This window comes from Thermomyces dupontii (assembly GCF_041956625.1).
Source record: "Thermomyces dupontii strain NRRL 2155 unplaced genomic scaffold VTN31scaffold_1, whole genome shotgun sequence".
Classification (NCBI taxonomy): domain Eukaryota; kingdom Fungi; phylum Ascomycota; class Eurotiomycetes; order Eurotiales; family Trichocomaceae; genus Thermomyces; species Thermomyces dupontii.
The window spans coordinates 374,678-396,264 of record NW_027192307.1 but is presented as its reverse complement, the minus strand read 5'-3'; the positions used below and the strand labels follow the sequence as shown (position 1 = coordinate 396,264).

The following is a 21,587-nucleotide window of genomic DNA, read 5'->3' as shown; positions in this document are numbered from 1 at the left end:
TTGTCCAGAGCCTGGTTCTTTTTTTGATTGAGACGAGGCGAACTCAAGAAACCTTGTGAGATCCTGGTAATTATCACCTTTTCTCAAGTGATAATGCTTCCTGTTCCAGAAAAGCCCCTCTATCTTCTACCCCGCCAGCCATGCCGCTGATGTTTTGCGAGACTCGGCGGTTTCACCTCCTTCACCAGCATTCCATCTGACTGTTGCCGGTTGTTGACAGCAACTCAGGCCCCCTGTTCGCCAAGGGCGGTCGCTATCCACTTTTCGATCCCCGGCCGTTGCGAACAACTGATGCGACGCTTGTCACCGTCTCGGTTACTCGACTTTCCTCGCAATTAATCTCGGCGTATCACTGGGAGTAGTCGGACTCGTGAGAGGCGACACATTCCCATGTAAAAGCAAAGCCTGGCCATGGCCATGGCAGCGACGAGCACAAGTTTCCGTGGTTCGAGGCTGAACGGGAGCCTATCCCGTCCGCGCAAAAACGATGGCAAAAGCAATGGCGAGCAGCAGGCACGAACGGATGCTTCGGCGTCGGTCAAGCGAAGCAGATATCGGCATGTTGCTGCGTACCACTCCGAGTCGCGCGCTTCGTGCCTCAGTCGAGATTCCACTGCAAGCCCCAGCTTCCTTGGATTTCGCAATTTGATGGTCATTGTCTTGGGTGAGCAGGACACATGAAGGTCGGAAGGGAAGGGAAGGTCAGCAAGCTAATCATGTGGCAGTTGTGATGAATCTGCGACTGGTCGTTGAGAACTTTCTCAAGGTGAGCCGATGCAACCTGCGATATCAAACTGGACGGTTCTGACCAAACCGAGTTAGTATGGCGTCCTTGTTTGTATCAAGTGCCATGACGTGCGCAGGCATGACCTACTTCTCGGATCCATTCTCTTCGCTCTCGTTCCCTGTCATTTGTTCGTCGCATATATCATCGAGCTGGCTGCTGCCCAGCAAGCAAAAGGCGCTGTTGGGCGCAAGAAGAAGGACGATTCGCCCGCTGAAGCCGAGAAAGAGGACCGCGCTTTCCGAACCACTTGGCGTTGGATAGCTTTCGCGCATACGGTCAATGCCACGCTCTGTCTGGCGGTTACAAATTTCGTGGTATACTACTATATACATCATCCCGGAATCGGGACGATGTGCGAACTTCATGCCATCATTGTCTGGCTCAAGAATTGCTCCTACGCATTCACGAATCGAGACCTGCGACTTGCGATGCTCAACGCGTCAGAGCAGTCTGGACTACCCGAGATCTACGCTTCGTGCCCGTATCCGCAGAACATCACCATTGGAAACTTGACATATTTTTGGCTAGCGCCAACTCTCGTTTATCAACCGGTATATCCGCGCAGTCCAAGCATTCGCTGGGGGTTCGTGGGCAAACGTGCGGTGGAATTTCTCGTACTGTCAGTCTTCATCTGGCTCATGTCTGCGCAGTATGCCGCTCCGGTGCTTCGAAACTCGCTTGACAAGATTGCGGTCTTGGACGTAGCGTCAATTGTGGAGCGCATCATGAAGTTGTCGACCATCTCGCTTGTGATATGGCTTGCGGGCTTTTATGCATTCTTCCAGTCATTCCTCAATGGACTGGCCGAAGTCATGCGATTTGGGGATCGCGAGTTCTACTCGGATTGGTGGAACAGCTGGAGTGTTGGGATGTACTGGCGATCATGGAATAAGCCGGTGTATCTGTTCATGAAGAGGCACATCTACTCACCGTTGGTGGGCCGAGGCTGGAGTCCATTTTCTGCCAGCTTCATGGTGTTTCTTTTCTCTGCGATTCTGCATGAGCTTCTCGTGGGCATTCCGACGCACAATCTCATCGGTATGTTGGAATCCCATCCCCCCGAATTTTTCTTTGACTGACGACCTGCAGGGGTAGCATTCGCGGGAATGATGTTCCAGCTTCCACTCATCGCGGCCACCCTTCCCCTGGAGCGGATGAATAATATGTCCACTCGCATTATCGGAAACTCGGTGTTCTGGATCAGTTTCTGTTTAGTCGGGCAACCGCTCGGCGCTTTGCTGTACTTTTTCGCGTGGCAGGCCAAGTACGGTAGTGTGAGCAGAACGCCGGCAAGATGACTTGAGATCTGCTGCCTGGGCTCATGCATCTATTTGAGATTTCCATGATTTACTCTCCTGAGCTTTGGAGGGCTCATGTGATGATATCAGATCAAGGCAACAGCGTCCGATATTCAAAGAGTACAGCTCTTTACAAGATGTGAATGATTAATGATCTATTCATCGCTTGGTATTTGTCCACGGATATATGATCAAGTTGTGATCCGAGTGTAGCCTACGTTGACAGACGAAACTGAAGTCTTGACGGATCCTCTTGGTTTGATGCAACTCGGAGCAACTCTCATCCGAAGTACCAGAACATTGGCCTTTTTGGTGGAGCTCATAACGAGTCAAGTCCATCGCTACTCCGCATGCATTTGACAAACAGGCTCGGAGAGACGCAGGGGAGCTTCAATCACGACTGTAGTAGACACGTAGTTGGTGATGCCTATAGATAACAAAGTGCATGAATTGCATAGGAATCACCGTGATGCAGCGGTACAGTACTCCGTCGGATTTGTCGGCAAAGGTGGCACCCGACATTATTACAGTATTGAGCTCCAGTTGGGGAATTGGAACACCTTAAAGTGAATAATAATAATGCCACCTTGTCAGGACAGGCGGAATTTTCCATTGATTTCTTTTCGACTCCCTTGCCTAGGCTACTCCATAGATTGTCTCATGATCGGAGTACTTTAAATTGTGCTTCCAGACCAACGGTTGATCGACCCTCAGTACAGTAGGTAGTCGGAAACACTCCTCTCGCTACGATTACTTGAAGACAACTGTACTACAGTACAACAACGGTTGGTCGCGTCGCAAAGAGCGTCAAAATGCCGGTTACTATCACGGTTCCCGACAACTACTGGTAAGTTCGTTCAAGGAGTCCATGTCCTCGTACAGCTTCATGTTGCTGATTCGCATCCTACTAGGCTGCCGCTGGCCGTCGGCCTCGGTGCCATGCCGTTGCTCGCCACTGTCCATGGCACGATCGTGGGACGCCTCCGCAAGCCCGCCAACGTCCCTTATCCTCATACCTACGCGACGCCAGAACAATGCAAGAGCAATGTATGTCTCTTTCCCATCCCCGGTCGAGTTGGACCGTACCTAGTTCGCAAGGAGCACGCAAGCTAAAGCATGTCCGGTTGGACATCGAACAGCCGAAAGCAGAGCAATTCAACTGCGCCCAACGCGCCCACGCCAACTACCTCGAGAACTTCCCCCAGACGATGCTCTACACCCTCGTCGCTGGTCTGAAGTGGCCGGTGGCTTCCGCTGTGATGGGAGGCGCCTGGGTGTTTTTCCGGATACTGTTTTTGCAGGGATATGTGTATTCTGGCCTTGAACAAGGCAAAGGTCGCTTCCGGGGCGGTTTGTTCTGGTTCTTCCAGGGCGGATTGTGGGCGATGGCTGCGTTTGGTGTGGGAAAGAGCTTGACAGACTCGTGAATTTCTGACACGGTGGCCACGACTGTACAGTAAAACAGTAAAGGATAATGTAGCAAGTTCGAGAACTTGACTGAATTTATAGTCCAGAGCTCAAGAGGAAGTCTTATGCCTCTTTTGTTCATTGGTCAATTCATTGGATGCATGCTCGATGGCGTCATGGACTTGGTCATGGCGAGCACCCTGGGGCCAAGTTAGTACGGAAGATCAACGCTGCGGCGAAAAAAAAAAAAAGACGATCGCTCATCACCCCGCCATAAGGTACTCCCCCGCAATCAATCACCATGTCGTCCAACTCACGACAATCGTACGGCGTCCGCGCCCAGAAACACCCCAATGCGCTCGTCCGCAAGCTGTTCGAAATCGCAGAAGCAAAGAAAACAAATGTCGTCGTTTCCGCGGACGTGACAAGCACAAGAGAGCTTCTCGATCTGGCAGATCGTATGCGCACATACCCCTGCTTACTCAGTACGATAGACGTTTGACAAACCTTGCATTTTTGTTCAATTTACAGGACTCGGCCCCTACATTGCCGTCATTAAAACCCATATTGATATCCTGTCCGACTTCAGCCAAGAGACGATAACCGGACTCAAGCAACTCGCCGAGAAGCACAACTTTCTGATCTTCGAAGACCGAAAATTCGTCGACATCGGAAACACGGTGCAGAAACAATACAATGGCGGGGTTTTGCGGATCGCAGAGTGGGCGCATATCGTCAACTGCAGCATTTTGCCAGGAGAAGGGATTGTGGAGGCGCTGGAGCAGACGGCCAAGGCGAAGGACTTCCCCTACGGGTCGGAACGAGGCCTCCTTATCCTCGCGGAGATGACTTCCAAGGGCTCGTTGGCGACAGGTCCCTACACAACCTCGTCGGTGGAGATTGCGCGCCGACACAGGGACTTTGTGATTGGCTTCGTCAGCACGCGCGCTTTGACAGATGTGCAGTCGGCTGAGGTTCCCCGGGCCGAAGACGAAGATTTCGTCGTCTTCACAACCGGGGTAAATCTGTCTTCAAAGGGAGATAAACTGGGCCAACAGTACCAGACACCGCAGTCCGCTATCGGCCGTGGTGCAGACTTCATCATTGCAGGCCGAGGTATCTACGCGGCGGCTGATCCGGTCGAAGCGGCTAAGCAGTATCAACAGCAGGGTTGGGAGGCCTATCTGGCGCGCCTGGCGCAATAGTGCTGGGTCCAGCAAGAGAAAAGCAGCCACCAGTAGGTGACTCGATGCAATCAAACAAGACAACTATCGTTATTCGATAAAGGAAAGAAACTCGTGACTGCCTTGAAAATATACAACAATACATGCGCAGTATACACAGAGTATGTGACTGTTGTCCATTCCAGATTTCACCATTGTCAATCCTCGGGCCGCTGGCCGTAGACGACATAGCTGAGGGTGCCATTCGTGGTTAATTTTGTATCAACAGTAACGTGGCTTAAAGGCCATGGGGATACTCACAAGTCGTACATCGCGTGGATATTGCGATTCCTGCCATCTGTACGGGCCTGGCTGGCGAGAAGCATAACTTCCTCCTTGGTCCATTGCTTGTACCGCGTCAGAGCGGCCAGGGCCAGGCCCTCATAGCCGGCTTCGGCCTGGGCCTGCATCCAAGTGCCAACTTTCTTCTGCACAAAGAGGTCAATACCGGATTATTATTTGGATATACTTTTCTGGCGACAAAGGGAAACTGACAAGATGGGGATCCTTTGGCCAGATGCCGTGGGGAGCAACGAACTTCTCCACGTGGATGTTCACAAACCCAGCGTCCTTGAACCACTGCTCCAGCTTGACCCCAGGACGGACTTCGTACCCGGCCTGTTCGAACGCGCCATAAACATTGTCGTAGTATTGTTGGAGCCCGGTGCCGCTGAGACTGCCGTCTTCAGAGTAGGGGTAGCCGTCCCAGTCCTGGAGTTCGACCCAACCGCCTGGCTTGACTGATCTGTTGTCCGTTAGGGAGTCAAGAAAGAAACAGGGAAGAGGTCCAGTGGCATACCGATAACATTGCTTGATCAGCTTTCCAAAGTCCCTGATCGAGCAGAGCAGGTTTCGCGCGTGGATAAAGTCGAATGGGTTGTTCTCATATGCCCATTCTGACTCGATGTCGTCAACCAGGAACTTCACGTTCGGAGGAACCCTGCCAATTCCCGTCAATCGAGCGGCTTTACTACGCATTTTGTGGATCAGACTGACAGAGTCGGTTGAGTCGGGCTCAAGTCACAACCAATCACCTGGAACACACAGATCCGATCTCAGCGTTCCGTCCGTCTAGAATCACACCTGGTGGTATTCTTTACCTCTGCTTCGGGGTGTACGTCCGCTAGTGACGAGTCAGCGTCGGTAACCTGCATTGGCCAAACCAGCAAACCAGCAAACCAGCAAACCAGCAAACAAACTTACCGAAATCAATGGCCCAGATACCCGTCCCTGTCCCCAGGTCAATCACCCGCTGCGGCTGCTTAATCGGGGCCAGATATAGTTTCCGGTGCAATATCTGGAGACACATCTCGTGCGCCATGTCCAGGCGGTCGTTTTCCGATTCATCGTTGGGGAGCAGGTACGCTAGATAATAGTAGCAACGATCAGTTCGCAGATCTTCGATGGTCCGGCAGAAAGAGGTCGGCTCCTACACCCATCCCGGAATTTGTGGTATCGACGGCCGTTTTCATGGCGATAGTCGAGCACAGATGAAGTCAGTGATGCGCTGTACGACGATCTGCGTATCGAGGATCATGCGTCAGCATGCATTTGAGATCCGGAAGGCCATGGCGTCACATCTCGTACAGTTCATCACCATAAGATGAGTCGTTCTCATACTGTACGATGGAAGTAAGCAACGCGCTCTAATGTACCAGTGGAAGCATATCATACAGAGGTGTCCACTTCAACGTTGGCCGCGGCGTTGTTGGGAGCGGTGGTTATCTGTTCCTGAGACGTTTCCGCCATGGTGGGCCAAGTCTCTGTTGACTTCTGGGCAGATTGACAGTTGACTGATTCCAAGTTCAACAGCTAAGATGTAGTTTTGTACAGCACCATTTCGAACGCAACGACCAACAGATCTTTATAACTTGTCCCTCTGTGGCCAGATCTCGGTACTCCGGCTCGGTATTCTCCATATTGATTGATACTATGCGCGAGTGGACAAGGGTCAAGGTCTCAAGGACTTCGTATTCCGACGGCGCTGCGGCACTTGTGCCAAAACGGTAACAGAGGCGGCCGCCTATTACCTAAGGGATTTAGGGCACATGGTGACAAGGGTGTCTTTCTTATCAAACGCAATCAGGGTTGGTCTGTCCGAGGGAAAAGTCTGCGCAATCCGACGCGCGTTGGTTTGCTCGAGCGAGTCAAGTATGCGAAGCATTCGGCCAGATCCCAGGACTCCGTACACTGACGATTGTTTGTATGCTTCGTGTACAGGTTGTCCGTGTGGGTGCGTCCTTGGAGCACGGGTACTAGGTATTGCTGAATTGCGCATGGCGGGCTATTATCGCTAAGGCGGTGAGCGAAGCAGATTCTACAATGAAGTCTAGTCTTCCTGTTCGACGTCACCTGTCGTTGGCCTGCAAGGTGGAAAAGTTGATGGCAGGTTCGGTTAAGGATGCGAGACAATTCATTTTCTTGCAGGTTTGCAGCAAGGGCGAGGGCTGTCCAAGTGTCGAACTGTGATGTGTTGACACTTGAGAGGGCTCAGTGGCCTAATACTAATTAGGTAGGTAACTAGGTATACAATTGATAGTATCTCCTACTGTATCTAGTTTAGTGCCCAGCGGATTTATCCAATTGAGATTAACGACCTGGAGTGTCTGGGGATTCTCCGTTTTCCAATCAGGAATCTGAACTGGAATGTGTATCTCTCTCCAGGCCACCGTCCAACTGTCTAAGCTTCACGAGATCTGCACTAGCCGACGGGAAGCCGGCCGGGACCATCCTTGGCCTTCAGTTGCTCTGCGATGATAAGTAATTTATGTGAATGGGTCCTCATTTGAAATCTGCGTGTGATAATATCATGGAAAAGTCTTCCGAGAGTTCGAACAGTACAAGGTACTAATCTTTGCGACGAAGATCTGATAACTCTCTTTTGTGATGGAGTAACGGTTCGTTGACCAACTCGACGATTTGATCTGATGCTGCTACCAATGAGAGTCTCTTGCGCAATTTTGGAGCACAAGTTCGCAATCATTCCACGAGCGACACTAGTCGCTGCGACCAAGTCGCTAATGGACTAACGAATCTCAATCGATTGCCAAAGTTCCTTGACCCCTCACACCTCGTAACTGCTTCCTCCAATCTAATGCGATCGTCATGTCGAAAACGGAGCCTCGACGAAGGCATGGAGCTGGAGATTGAAGATTGGTATCCTTGATAGGAAAGGAACAAACAGTTCCCCCCTCTCGTCATTGTCAACCGTTTGTAAACGCGACAAGATCTCCAATGAGAAGGTCGTCTTATCTTCCATCTCCACACTCTCAAGCATGTTATCATCGTTCATGCCAAATAAAAGAACGTGCAAAGGGACGCCATTTTCTTCAATTTCCCGTCGTTAGGATCCCGCTTTGCGCTGCTAGTTTGTCGTTGAACTTGGGATTCATCATCACCATGACTTCGACAGAAGTAAATTCGGTTCAGCCCGCCGTGGACCCGGAAAAAGATGCCACGGTCGGCGCCGACCCGAAGATAGTCAAGCACTCGCACGACGCAGATGAAGCTCTGAAGGCTGTCTTGGAAGCGGGAGGGCAAGCTATCACCATTGACGATGAGACCAACCGCAGGTTGCTAAGGACTATTGACTGGCATATGATGCCCCTCATGTGCGTTGTGTACATGATGAACTATCTCGATAGTATGAGACTTTCTATCGAAGGTGGAACATCCTGTGTTGACCGAGGAATATAGAAACAACCTTATCCTACGCCAGCGTTATGGGTCTGAAGGAAGATCTCCACCTCGTCGGTGACAATTATCAATGGCTTGGAAGTCTGTTTTATTTCGGTACGGAGCCTTTTGATTCTGCCTAGCAACCCTTTCGATTATCATTCACGACTAAAGAAATCCAAAGGATATCTGGCCTGGGAATACCCTACTGGGCAATTACTTCAGCGAATGCCACTTGGTAAATATTCGGCTGTCTGGATTATCCTTTGGGGCGCGGTTCTCTCTTGCTTTGCGGCTGTTCACAACTTTAGCGGCGCAGTAGCCATCCGATTTATGCTGGGGGTGTCGGAAGCAGCAGTGACTCCAGGATTTGCCCTGCTGACTTCACAGGTGAGTTCTTGCCTGTTGTCGCATTGAGATTGGTTGATATGCTGATAACTACGCAGTGGTGGACCAAACGCGAGCAAGGCAGCCGAACTAACATCTGGTTCAGCTTCAATGGCACAGCTCAGATTGTAGGCGGCTTGGTTGCATATGGTATTGCGGTCGGCAGCCGTAAGCATGGATCATTGATTGAACCATGGAAGGTTGTTTTCCTGGCGAACGGCCTTTTCACTATCGCGCTGGGCGTGCTCTTCTTTTTCTACATTCCAGACAACCAGCTCAATGCGCGATGGCTGTCCAAAGAGGACCGTATCAAAGCTGTGGAGAGAGTTCGCGTCAACCAACAGGGAATCGGCAACAAGAGCTTCAAATGGTATCAGTTCAAGGAGGCTTTTACTGATCCAATTACGTGGGCGTTTGTGGGCTACTCGGTGTTCTCTCAAATCCCCAACGGCGGCATTAGCAACTTCTTCAGTCAACTGGTCAGTAGATGTGGAAACCTCGGCAGTTGCAGAGTACCAGCAAATTGACAAAGTGTGCAGATTGTGGGTTTCGGCTACACTGCGGAGCAGAGTCTTCTCTACGGCACTCCGGGAGGGGCCGTACAAATCGTCGCGCTGATCCTGAGTGGATACCTCGGAGACTATTATGGCCAGCGTCTACTGTTCAGCAGTGGAGGGGTGATAGCGGCCCTGGTGGGAATGATTCTCATCATAGCACTCCCCGTGGACAATCACGTCGGACGGTTGATCGGGTACTACTTGTTTCCAGCATGTGCAACGTCATTTGTAGCGCTGCTGTCGATGATCTCGACGAACGTTGCTGGATATACAAAGAAGACGACCGTGGCAGCGCTGTACCTCATCAGCTACTGTGTCGGCAATCTCATTGGTTTGGAATCCAGCAGGTCTGTTGGACAAAGCAGAAAGCTGACTGTGAGCAGGACCGCACACTTTCCGACCCAAGGATGCGCCACGGTATGTGCCCGCGGTGATCGTCATTGTGGTCTGCTTCGGAGTGTGTTTGGCGGATTTGGCCCTTATCTGGTGGTGGTACCGGCGTGAGAATCGACGCAAGGCGAGAATCCGAGCACAGCCCGGTTATGTAAAGCTGGAGAATCAAGAGTAAGTTGCTGCCATGCATTCCACAAGAACCGAACCGCGATTGACTGGAGCAGGTTCTTGGACTTGACGGATCGGGAAAATCACGAGTTTGAGTATGCGCTTTGATTGCACACGGCACAAGATATTCGACTAGAGGTGTTAATTGACAAGATCCAATACATACTCCGTACCAGTGAATAATCAGTACCTGTAGGTGTCATTAGGAAGATGTAGAAAATAGGTTGATCAAGCGAAGAACGATTTGAGCCTCGTTTCCTGACATGTACAACACAGCTTCTAGAGTCGTCGGGGATGGTTGAGAGCTCGGTAGTCTGATATTTTGCAGTTCGGCAGCCAGTGATTTTTTGACATGGAAAGTAACTTGGTACCAAAGTAAAGGCTAAAAGCCTCTTTCATGGGTAAAACAGATACATGCGACCATAGGGTGTGGAAAACAGGGCTTCCCGTCCGCTCAGCCGTACTTAAGCCACACGCCGGCTGGTTAGTAGTTGGGTGGGTGACCACCAGCGAATCCCAGCTGTTGCATGTTTTCCTGTTTTATTTTTCTCCCCATTTATTATTTTCTTTTTCCTTAAGGTTTTTTTTTTTTTTTTTTTTTAACCATGCCGGAATCCCGATCTCGATTGGTATCGACGGCCACACTTACCTATAGTGACACCCTGGTGGAAGGCGGCATTCTCAACAGAGACTACTCCGTACAATAAGGGCGAAACCGAACCCAATCTTTCCTGAGCGTTTTGGCCCGCCGTAAATTTTCACCAATCGAGAGAGATCAAGGTGCATCCTCTGGCGACGAGCTATACTATCGTTTCTCCATCAGAGACTACAAGCCCCACGGCGGCCAATATGTATCTGTCCATCAAGAACCGGTACCTGTTCACCAACCAGAACCTCACCACGGACTACGAGGTAGTGTCCTGAGAAGGATCTCCCGAGCGCCTTCCGGGGTGAGAATGTCAAGTGTACCATCGGATACTCTCCAAAATCCTCGTGGACCGACTCCTCCCAGCAACTTCGGGCATATCATACGAACCAATTCAGGGGATCGGGTGAATTATGTTGGTGCTGAGCTGTTTGATCTCAACTTGAATCACTCCACTGAGATTGACATTCCCTATGTCGGTCCACCCTGAAGGAGTTTGGGACAATACTATGTACTTCGTACTGTGAAGTACAAACGGCATGGGGAAACAGAGTTCAGTTAGTTATTCCATCATTAAGTTTTCTTGAGGACATGGTTTAAGTTCTTCACGAAATTATAAGTAAAAACCGGCATTACACCGTCAAATTGATCACGAATCTGGATACTTTGATGGAAATGACTCTCGAACGATGCCTTTCGGAAGTTAGGGCAATGACCTCCACGTGACTCCATGCTGGACTGAAAAGTTCCATGCCTGAGGCATCAAAAGATCACTTTATTGTAGCCGACCAATCAGAGCTATCAACAGGAGTTCACCGCCCTACTCCAGACGGCAGAAACATATCTCCAAGGAAAAATTCCACTTGCTCATCGGCGACAGCAAACCTTCTGTCAACGGCCTGACCACACACACAAGGCCGTAGCGAATCAATCACCATGCGTCACCTCAAATATCACGAGAAAAAGTATAGTTTCAACCCGTCGCCATTTCCCGATTATCATCCTTTTCCATTCATTGAATGGTTCGTTCTAACATTTAACTTTCCTTTTTCTCAGGCTCCTCCGCAAGGTCAACTTCACCACCTACAAGTCCGACGATGGCCATCGCGAGCAAATCATCCGCGCGCGCTACTACCTACAGGACCCGCTGGATTATCGCAAGTACAACAACCTCTGCGGCTCACTGCGTTCGCTCGCGCATCGCCTTGCGGCGCTCGACCCGGCGGATCCCGTGCGCCGACAGCTCGAATCCGAGGTCCTGGATAAGCTATGGAACATGGGCATTCTGAAGAAGAATCGCGAGCAGGGCGCGGGATTGTCCTCCGTTGAGAGGGAGGTGACGGTGTCTGCGTTTTGTCGGAGAAGGCTTGGTGTGGTGATGGTCCGCATGGGGATGGTGGAGAGTGTTAAGACGGTTGGTTTCCGAACCCCGGCCCAACAACATACACACACGGAGGAAGTTTTGGTAGTAGATGTTGTGAAACTGACTGTTTTTTTTTTTTTTTTTGTTCGTTGATATATATAGGCCGTCACGTTCATCGAACAAGGCCATGTTCGTGTCGGGTCCGAGGTCGTCACTGATCCTGCTTACTTGGTCACACGGAGCATGGAGGACTATGTTACCTGGGTTGACTCGAGTAAGATCAAGCGCAGCATCATGCAGTACCGTGATAAATTGGATGATTTCGATTTGTTGCCTTGACATGGTCGTGTGATTATGCCGGTATATATATGGTGCATGGGCGGCGTTGGGAGGTTCTTTTCTCCTTTGGGGTTTTGTCAGGTATTACAGGTGTTCATTCTTTTTTTCTTGCTAAAAATACAAACTGCACATGGGTATCTCAACGGCAAACAATCATAAGAATAACCCGCCAATGCGCAACGACAGCAATTGTCCGAGGAAAACAAAAAGCGAACGAACGTCAGAAACACCCCCACCTCCCTGACGTCGGCTTCGTCGAAGAAGTGCTCGTCGCCTCCTTATCCGGAAGGTCCATGCGAAATCGTCGAACGCTGCCCTCGTGATTGCTCTTCCCTTCTTCGAAGAACGGCGTCCGACTATATGACGGTCGAAAGCAGGGTGGAGCGATGCGCCGCCACAGTCCCCGGAGCCCACGGTTGGATCTGTCGATTTTCTCGTACTCGCGGCGTCGCGTCGACGGGGAAGTCCAATCGATGACCGTCGCGGGGACGAACAGATACGGCTTCTCCTCCGATGCGGTCGTCGTCGTCGGGTCGGGTTCAGAGTGGACGATGCTTGACTGGCTTGCCATACTGTGTTTCCCCAGCAGCTCTTGGTCGGACAAGTCGCCGTCATCTTGGCGTGATGATGGGCCGAAGGACGGTGATCTGTACGATCGGAGTACGGGAGATGCCGTCACGGACGAGACGGCCCGCGGTCGCGCCGCCGTAGACGAAACACCCCCGATCCGTGGGGCATGGGCGGGCGCTGTGTAACATCGTTCCGGTCTGCGGCTTTCGTGACCACCGGTCGCCGCTGGGGGCCCGGCGAGTCCTGCTTCTTCGAATAAGCGGCAGCTTTCCCGGTGCAAGGCGAGAAGATCCTCTCGTTTCTTCTGCGACATCTGCATGCTCGAGCGCGGGCTGATGGCGGATGAGCCATGCTGGTGGCGCGCAGTCTTGGTCGAGCGTCCTCCGGCGGTGCTGGCAGAGACCAAACGAGGGCTTCCCGGCGAGGTCGATGACGCTCTCGATCTTGACTTTGTCGACCGCGGCGAGCGCTTCCTCTGTGGAGTCTCCGGCGAGACGGTTCTTGGATCCACGGTTTCTGGTCCGGGGAGGGCCTCACAGTGTTCGCTGGAAGGTAAAGTCATGTCGGCTTCGCTGGGTTTGGGTTGTCCCTTGGGGTCACATCCTGCAGAGTCGCTGGTGGCATCGTGATAATCACTAAAAACCACGGCAGAGACCAAGAGTCAGCAGGATGACGTGGATGTATTAAATATCCTGAACATATGCATGACAAAGAGAAATGAGGCGAAGAGTCCCGGTCAGAAGGGCATGTAGATGCAGCACGTGAGTTTTCTCAAGACAGGCGTTGGGCATGTGAAAGCGCTGCCGATGTATAGAGTGAGGGGGATGACCAGGGTATGCTGGGCAACGGTGTATGAGGGCGTTGGCTCTGAAATTTTTACCTGGACATTCACCACAGGTCAAGTCTGTTGAATCTGCTGGCATGAAGCCACCGGCGACACAATGACGGCCGGTTAGAGTTCAAGTACGGGGTATAGAGAGGAAAGAAATATATGATTTCAAGCGGGGATAAAGTAACCTGCGCGGAAGAACTGGTAGAAATAATCAGATTTCAGAGCAGCATGCTTTTTAGACATTCAACTGCTGATCCTCTGAATAATCAAAAGAGCCTAATGTACATGTTGTCACGACGATCGGCATCTAAATATGGGGATTCAGAGCGCTATTAAGAGCGCTCTGGGGCGTTTGACGGTCAGAAGGAGGGGCCCGCGAACAAGCTTGAGATTCAGAAGATGCATGAGTGCGGAGGACCAGAAGGACTGCTGTTCGTCGTCAACTTCAAAGCCTATCGGACTCCACTCCGAACGATCATTTACATAGGCTGCATGGATCACTGACCCATCAACCTAGGGAATAAGGGAAAAAAAAAAAAAAAGGCATCAAATCCAGACGTTCATTGCATGACCAAGGAAGGGTACGAGGATTACGAGTCCCTCCCTTAGGTTCTTACGTATGCATACTCGGTAGATCCCGACTTTTCGCTGCACATGCAGAGCATTCCAGAAATCAGCAGACCAACAAATGATCAGAGCATCTGTGGCCACGCATGATGGGAAGAAAGAAAGAAAAAAAACCACATTGCCCTAACTATCAGTGTGTCGAGGGTTAGACTCGAGCGTTCCTTGCGCCGGTGCGGACCACACACCCACCCAAAGGCGGTTGAACCAATCTGCTCCCGCCTACAGTCGCAGCCCCAGTCTCAGAATATTCGCCCACTTCTTTGTGGCTAAGTTTGATCAGTTCTTGTTCCGGCCAATCCTTCAAAAACCGTCGAAAGAGATAGATAGAATATAACTACTACGGAGTCGATCTTCTCAAATATGTATGTATGGACTACGGAGTAAATCGCATCAGATTAGATAACTACTCTACGTGGAAGTGCCTTACACTACAAGTTACAAAGTACAGAGTACGGACTCCCCGCGTTAATAAACGATAAATCAGCTTACGACGCCGTGACCTGCGGATCACTCAGCCACAACGGGAGTTCTTATCACAGAGAATTTGTCACCGTGCGTTGACGTCTGGGCCACATGTGTGGCGAGTGAGTCGGCTTCTTGTCGGCTTGTCGCGGTGCCGCCGAATCAGATGTTCATTCTTTGCACGCATGGCTTTTTCGAACCTGTTGGCATTGGTCCTCATCAGGTTCACTCCACCACAATGCGCAAGCCGCAAGGAGCATGATTGCGGATTCCATTTGCCGCGGAATTGATTCAGACGATCAACATCAGGGTCTTGCGGTCTCGCCCAGTGGTTTTCTCACCGCTTCATACGAGTACAGAGAAAAAAAAAAGTCAGGGGTTTTCTCTCGAAAGCGGTCAACCTCTTCTCACCGCCATAAATCGATCCAGCCATGATCCATCGTTTTTCGACACCGGACCACAACGAAGTGGCTCCGAGGGCATGTCTTCAGAGCTCCTGTTCTCGTCCGAGAGGAGTCTACGGATCACTCGATTCATAATGCACTCCTTGCGGAGTCTAGAATAACCATGGACTCCTCTGTTCCTCGGGCCTTTGAGCCGTGGTTATGAGTGGAACCTTCCGCATGGCTCCACGGAGAATTTTTTTTTTTTTTTTTTTTTTGTTAGCTTTGACGAAGTTCACGGACTGTGGAGGACTATGGAGTCAGTTCTGAGGACTAAAGAGCACTGTACTGAGTACTCCGTATTCCGAATGGACAGAGCGACCTACGAGTACGAGTAAGTACATCTTGTGGCAGACCGCTTGATACTGCTCGCGATTCGCACCGTCCTAGTCAACGTTCATAAACAATCAATCAATTGACATTCTAGATACGACTAATGATAAGGATAACAACTGCTACATCCGCTCAGGCCCGCAAAACCGCCACGTCACCGCTCGTTGCTCGCAATTTGACTGATGAGTAAGAGTATAGCTTGTGGCTGACTCAGAAATGGCACATGGCCGGCATTGCAGAGTACCTCATCAATATCGACACCATGATGTTGCATGGCCATCTTGACCATTCTCTGCTGCACTTCAAACGTCAAGACACGATCCTGGGTGCAGTAGAGGTACGTGATGGGATGATGCCGGAACTCAGCCCGCGTGATGAGCGTTGTATGGAGCGACATAGGGCAGGATTGCAACTGCATTGTCCACATGAATTGCTCGTCTCTGGGAAGATCCTGATAGAACAGGCTGGGTGAGTCCTGCAGAATGCACATTCCTTGAGTCTTGTGGATCCCTGGCGTCAGCTGTGTCTGAAGAAAAGATGCCGTCGGGTGTTGAGGGGGAAAAGAATTTGTCCTACATCGTAAAACACCGCTTGGGGCACGGCTCCCTGGAGAGCCATGCTCATCGATTCGCCGAGCGGAACCAGACACGCAGCAACGAACAGAATACGAAGAACACCGCCGTGGTCCCAGTGTCCCTTGCGCTGCCGGAGAGAAAACTCGGGCCCGGCAGCCTCGGAAACCACTACTCCCCCATATCCATGAGCCACCACAATCACAGCCCTGTGTTCCTCCTCCACAAGCCGTTTGAGGGCATTGTGGATGCATTTCGTGTCATCTAGGAAGCCGACGGGCGGGAGTTGACCCGTCGAAGGCAGCCACGGACAGATAGTCGGAAAGCCGCAATCTTCCAGCAGCTGGATGAAGGGTTGAAAATGGACCGGCGTCTGCCAGAGACCATGGACAATGAGTACGGTGGGCTTGTCTCCTGCCATGATAATAGATATGGTCCTCTATAGATGGCAAAGTATATGTGACTCTCTGGATGCCAGGTCTAATAGGACATGGAGAATATGGATGGCTTGTCGGGAGCAAAAAGAAGCCAACGTGATGAAGTTGCGCTCCAAGTATGAGGGCCTTCCTCGCTGCTGTTCCTGCCTGGGGTAGGATACCAGGGCCAGTCGTTCCTTCCTCGCGCGAGTTTTGTTCTGCGCTCTTTACATAAGCCTTCTATTGCTCTAATATCATCCATATGCCAGTTCAGAAAGTCATGACGATGATTACAGCTCGTCTTTGACATCCTCAGCCGGAGGACTGGGTCGGCCCGAATCTTGCAGTAAGTCGACGCCGTTTTTCTTGTGCCATTTCTCAAACAGCGCGTGAAAATCCTTCTCCATGCCGCTTTCCATCTGATCGGGCAGCACAACAATGTATTCCACGAAGAGGTCTCCGTACTCCTCCGAGTCAGAATGATCGTGCATGTGGTTTTCGACCCATTGCGGCATCCCCTCGCCGCGGATTTTCTCGACGGTATTCGGCTGCACCACTTGTCCACGTTGTCGGCCTAATCGGACAATGTGCCCGTCGAGATGGGTGAGATTGCGCGTCCAACCACCCATCCAAGCCTCTCGTAAGGACAGGACTTCTTTCCAGAAAAGATCTTTGCCTTTGCGTCGGAAAAACGTTCCGTCAGTACGTTCTTCGTCATTTTTTCCCAAAGCGGGCTCCGACTCGACGAGGGTGACAATCAAATCCCCTGCAACCCAGTCGGGGCTCTCGTCGGCTTCATTCTCAAAAACAATGCGACTGCCCGTGCCCATTCCCCGCTCGATTGTCGCCGAGAACGTGGTCGGCTTGCGCACAACCCGCCGTCCATGGCAAACAGGGCAAGGTTTCTTGATGCGTTTTCCTTTGCCGCCGCACTTGTCGCAGTGCGTCTGTACCTGTTGGAACATGCCGGGGGCGATCATGTGTTTCTGCACGATAATCCCGTGCCCTCCGCACTTGTCGCATCTTTCGACCTTGCCATCCGCAGACCCCGTACCTTCACACTGCTCGCAAATCTGCTGTTTCTCCACCTCGAATTCCACCTCCCGTCCAGTGTAAAAGTCGCGTAGCGGCAGTGACAGCCGCAACTCCATATCAGGCCCTTTGCGTTGGCCGTGGAAATGCCCACCGCCGCCGAAGAACCTCGAGAATAGATCGAACGGATCATGCGCGCGATGGCCTCCACCGGACTTGTGTTGTTCCAATCCTTCGTGCCCGTACTGATCATAGATCTTTCTTGTACTCGGCGTAGAAAGGACCTCGTAAGCTTCCGCAATATCAACAAACTTCTTCTGCGCGGTCTCATCACCTCTAAAAGGGAGCTAAGTAAGCCCATCATCCTAAGAATCCAGCTCCACAAAGCAACACTCACGGATTCTTATCGGGATGATATTTCTTACTCAGCGTGCGGTACGCGCGCTTGATATCCTTTTCGGATGCTGACCTGTCCAACCCAAGGATCTTGTAATAATCCTCCGCACCGAGAACAAGAGGGAACGAAAGGAGCAATAGCGACAATGTCGCTATCAAGTGAACGGGAAGCATGGTCGCTTCGCTGCTGCACCCTCGAAGAGGGTCCGGACCCCGAGCTGTTGCTCTCTATCGAGCCGTTGTTTCCAATTGCTGACAGTTTAGGTAGTTCCTATCGCAGAGCTTGGTGACGAGAGGACATGGGACCTGAGAGGCCGAATTTCTCGTAAATGACGTGAACGGGGGGGCGGTGGGGGGGGCGCAAGGTGCTTGAAATGACGGGACGTATCAATTCAATGGGCAGAAACGAGAAGGAAAAACCTCATCACGAATTCGAATCAAGAGGAGAAATACCTTGGAGAAAGAAATGGGCTTCGCTACGAAATCACTCTCTTATCATGGGATATCAACAGCTTCGATTAACTAGCTTAGGTGGCCCGATCCGAAGCCGCAGGAGAATCTTTAATCCGACAGCCAATCAGATTGCTTTTTCACACGTGACGTCACTGAGCAAGAAGCATCGGGTATTGAAATCTGGATTTCATAGAACTTGCAATCTTTCACAAAACGGTCAAGGGTCTTTCCAGTAACATGGATCTCAGCAATCCCCATCAATGTCGAATAGTAACAATGTACCTAGTTGATAGCCATCCCTCAAGAAGTCGTTGCGTTGACATCAAAAACCTGGTTGCGCCAAGTCCTGTGCAAACCTCCCGTTTCATCCCCGCTCTCGAGTACTTCCTGTGAGTGCTCAGCCTCCTGCTGCCAGACCTTGACAATGCTTCCTGGCGCATAGACTCCTTGGAAAACGCCGCTTTTAGGCGGGTGTGTCCCCAATCGACGGTAGATGTTCGGATCGGACACGTCTCGCGGCCGCGACAAAACCGCCCGAATGAACGTGGACAAATCTCGCGGATTGGCGATGTTAACGGCGCGGAGCCTTTCGCGGGCAAAGACCAGCTCGCGATTGACAGAGATCACAGCCGAAACAATCTGCTCAGCGATCTTTCGCTCTAATACTCGCCGCACGAGTTGTTTCAGGAAAGGCTTGACAATCCACAAAAGGTACTTCCATCTGCTGCGATGCACTTTATAATCCAGTTTGTGGATATGAACTCGCACACCTCGCAAAGTCAGCAAGGATGCAAGCCGGTGAGGACCAACTTCCAAATCCACTGACACGTCGATGCCACGCTCATCGAGGAAGAAGCTGGCTATTCCCTCATCACCGAAGCGGAACAAAGGACCACTGTGCGCCCGGATCCAGAATCCGAACTCGGACGCGCAGACGTTCAGACCGCTAAGAGATACGGTAATGATAGTCTTCATGGTGGTTCGCGCCATCTTAGAGTGTACCTTTGTCATCTCCATATCAGTACGGGATGTGACCCGAGCTTTGTACGGAAAAAAGGACGAGCTGTGGACTGTTTTTCCCGGCTCCAGGACCAGGTTTTCGATCAGGAGATCCATCTCCGGTACGGAGATCTCCAGTCTGGGAATTGGGATGCGTTGGATACTCCGAACCAGCAAAGGAAGAAAGATATGTGCTGCATCGGCCACAATGGTGCTCGATTCGTTCTGATATGCGTTTGATAAATCTTTGTGGAACTTCTTCACGGATGCAACGAGGTTAGCAACGGCAGGGTCTGTTGCAATCGACTTGATTGCGGACCGGGCGTGCTGTAAGAAGGCATCCGCGTCATCACGAAGAGCAGTTCCTGATCCAACTGTTTTGGTCTTTTCCTTCAATTCGTCGAATCGCTCTGATGCCGAATTGAAGAACTCCGGGTTCATTAACATCTCCTGCAAGGAAGCACCAATGTCTGAAAATAAGGTTTCGGACTCGGGGTCGTTTGCATGCTTCAACAAATTGCGAAAACTCTGTTCGAGGAGGTTCCATTCCGTCGAATCACCAAACGAGCGGGCCAGACCCCAGAATCGATCAAGTGCATTTTTGAATTCCCGATTGACTTCAATGTCTTCATCTGCGACACTGGCCACATTCTCCGCCGCGTGCGCATACAGTTTACCGTAGAAGCGAATGAGACGGGACAGAGTAGACACCGAGTCCGAGTAATCAGTTCGAGTGCGGAGTTTGAGGACCGCCTGCTTCAATCGATGCAATAGAGCATCTTTTTGTCCACCTGAAAGATTTTCTTTTGCGCCTTCAACGGCTTTTTGACCTGTCTGGGCCACCGCTTCTCCCGCTGTCTCCGCGATGTCTGTGACCTCACGGTTCAGGTCTCCAGTTGTAGGCTGGTTTTCATCATCGGCACCAGCTTCTTTGACCTTACCAAGTTCGCCCTGCGACGGCTCTGCTGCGTTGGCAACCTGATTGGCAGCGTCAGAGAGCGAGTGCGCTGTATCAGCGAAGATTTGACGGCCAATTGTCGTCAGGTCATCAAGAAAGAGCCGAAAATCAGCATTGGTCAAGAGTAAATCTCCGATGGTGCGCAAACTCTCGTATGCTGTTGGGCATAGTTCAGCGTTAACAATGATACCAAGATAAAGGTGACATCTTTGACTCACCAGCTTTGGTATCTGCGCCCGCCTTTGCATGCGAGGCCTGCTGCGCTAATTTCGACGTATCGAGCGTTGCCCTAGCCTGGGACAAACTCCAGATAAACTCCTGCAGTTGGTCTTCATTATTCTTCTCTCGGAGTAGCTCGATCAAGGAGCGCAGCAACAGCTTGACGTCTCTCGCAAGCAGGCGACCGGACTCGCTAAGCTCGTCGGTGCGAGGGTTCAGCACATCTGACGCCAGCAACGTGCGGAGGTTGGCAATCACTTGCTCCGTCGATGGCATGTACCCTTGGGAAAGGGCACGGATCATCTGATAGGAATGCAGCTTCTGATGCAATTGACGCTGCCAGGCTGTCTCATCTTCGTAGCGTGGCAGGAGTGGTTCCGAATCCTCACCACGACCACGATGAGGCTTGCGCCATCCGCAGCAGGAAGACATGGTTACGAATGGCAGTGACCTACCGTCTTCCTTGGTTTAGGGGCCTAAGAATTTGACCGACAGGAGATGCTTGAATGATAATCGATCAGTGCGATGGAGTTTCAGCAGAGGCAGCGCATTTGACATCCAATGAGGCTGGACGAAAGACAAAATTGGATGCTTAGAAGGCTGAGAGAAGGTCGAAGCGACGGATGAGGGTGGTTGGGACACCCATGACGTCGCGGCGCAACCATAGCATTACGGCATGCACCACCATGTGATCTGCCAAGCTATTGGTCGAGGTCCCTCTCAGTTTATCGCACACCCCTGTCTGGACTCTGCTTTGCCTGCAGCTCCGCAGGAATTGAGAAAGCTTGATTCAGCCATAGGTTATGCATTGGCACATCATCGCCGGTGATGATTGATCACTGCATGCTTCGGGTCTGACTGTGCTTAAGCTGAGGCCTTCCGTTTAAATCGATCCGCTGTTCGATCGAGGTCGAAATTCCATCGCTTTTGCCAGATAAATCACTTTAACCATTCTTGAACTTTGTGAGCAATAACACCTACCAAATCCTAAAGGTTGAACTTCAGTTGATTTCAAACTTCGAGATAGTACGG

At 51.2% G+C, this 21,587-nt stretch overlaps 10 protein-coding genes across 10 annotated transcripts; 5 read left to right on the top strand and 5 right to left on the bottom strand.

Annotated features, from left to right (window-relative positions):
- Positions 1-417: 417 nt before the first annotated feature.
- On the top strand, positions 418-2,085 carry VTN31DRAFT_153 (uncharacterized protein; the record flags this gene model as incomplete). Its single annotated transcript, XM_069401597.1, has 4 exons — positions 418-664; positions 726-766; positions 823-1,825; positions 1,877-2,085. 4 exons carry the CDS (start codon positions 418-420, stop codon positions 2,083-2,085), a joined length of 1,500 nt encoding a protein of 499 aa, XP_069263009.1.
- Positions 2,086-2,897: 812 nt separating this feature from the next.
- On the top strand, positions 2,898-3,512 carry VTN31DRAFT_152 (uncharacterized protein; the record flags this gene model as incomplete). The annotated part of the gene is made up of 3 exons (XM_069401586.1): positions 2,898-2,932; positions 2,997-3,132; positions 3,225-3,512. 3 exons carry the CDS (start codon positions 2,898-2,900, stop codon positions 3,510-3,512), a joined length of 459 nt encoding a protein of 152 aa, XP_069263008.1.
- Positions 3,513-3,793: 281 nt separating this feature from the next.
- On the top strand, positions 3,794-4,697 carry VTN31DRAFT_151 (uncharacterized protein; the record flags this gene model as incomplete). Its single annotated transcript, XM_069401575.1, has 2 exons — positions 3,794-3,950; positions 4,024-4,697. The coding sequence occupies 2 exons, from the start codon at positions 3,794-3,796 to the stop codon at positions 4,695-4,697; spliced, it is 831 nt and encodes a 276-aa protein (XP_069263007.1).
- A 176-nt stretch (positions 4,698-4,873) lies between these two features.
- VTN31DRAFT_150 (uncharacterized protein) lies at positions 4,874-6,464 on the bottom strand (the record flags this gene model as incomplete). Its single annotated transcript, XM_069401564.1, has 10 exons — positions 4,874-4,907; positions 4,977-5,143; positions 5,211-5,460; positions 5,515-5,655; positions 5,712-5,749; positions 5,816-5,838; positions 5,919-6,080; positions 6,149-6,234; positions 6,303-6,334; positions 6,390-6,464. 10 exons carry the CDS (start codon positions 6,462-6,464, stop codon positions 4,874-4,876), a joined length of 1,008 nt encoding a protein of 335 aa, XP_069263006.1.
- A 1,650-nt stretch (positions 6,465-8,114) lies between these two features.
- Positions 8,115-10,003, top strand: VTN31DRAFT_149 (uncharacterized protein; the record flags this gene model as incomplete). Its single annotated transcript, XM_069401552.1, has 7 exons — positions 8,115-8,358; positions 8,412-8,507; positions 8,575-8,780; positions 8,837-9,256; positions 9,317-9,665; positions 9,718-9,898; positions 9,952-10,003. The coding sequence occupies 7 exons, from the start codon at positions 8,115-8,117 to the stop codon at positions 10,001-10,003; spliced, it is 1,548 nt and encodes a 515-aa protein (XP_069263005.1).
- A 1,474-nt stretch (positions 10,004-11,477) lies between these two features.
- VTN31DRAFT_148 (uncharacterized protein) lies at positions 11,478-12,243 on the top strand (the record flags this gene model as incomplete). Its single annotated transcript, XM_069401541.1, has 3 exons — positions 11,478-11,506; positions 11,598-11,955; positions 12,067-12,243. 3 exons carry the CDS (start codon positions 11,478-11,480, stop codon positions 12,241-12,243), a joined length of 564 nt encoding a protein of 187 aa, XP_069263004.1.
- A 220-nt stretch (positions 12,244-12,463) lies between these two features.
- VTN31DRAFT_147 (uncharacterized protein) lies at positions 12,464-13,701 on the bottom strand (the record flags this gene model as incomplete). Its single annotated transcript, XM_069401530.1, has 2 exons — positions 12,464-13,448; positions 13,694-13,701. The coding sequence occupies 2 exons, from the start codon at positions 13,699-13,701 to the stop codon at positions 12,464-12,466; spliced, it is 993 nt and encodes a 330-aa protein (XP_069263003.1).
- Positions 13,702-16,026: 2,325 nt separating this feature from the next.
- Positions 16,027-16,503, bottom strand: VTN31DRAFT_146 (uncharacterized protein; the record flags this gene model as incomplete). The annotated part of the gene is made up of 1 exon (XM_069401519.1): positions 16,027-16,503. One exon carries the CDS (start codon positions 16,501-16,503, stop codon positions 16,027-16,029), a length of 477 nt encoding a protein of 158 aa, XP_069263002.1.
- A 285-nt stretch (positions 16,504-16,788) lies between these two features.
- Positions 16,789-18,100, bottom strand: VTN31DRAFT_145 (uncharacterized protein; the record flags this gene model as incomplete). The annotated part of the gene is made up of 2 exons (XM_069401508.1): positions 16,789-17,866; positions 17,928-18,100. The coding sequence occupies 2 exons, from the start codon at positions 18,098-18,100 to the stop codon at positions 16,789-16,791; spliced, it is 1,251 nt and encodes a 416-aa protein (XP_069263001.1).
- Positions 18,101-18,679: 579 nt separating this feature from the next.
- Positions 18,680-20,987, bottom strand: VTN31DRAFT_144 (uncharacterized protein; the record flags this gene model as incomplete). The annotated part of the gene is made up of 2 exons (XM_069401497.1): positions 18,680-20,493; positions 20,555-20,987. 2 exons carry the CDS (start codon positions 20,985-20,987, stop codon positions 18,680-18,682), a joined length of 2,247 nt encoding a protein of 748 aa, XP_069263000.1.
- Between the last annotated feature and the right edge of the window lie 600 nt (positions 20,988-21,587).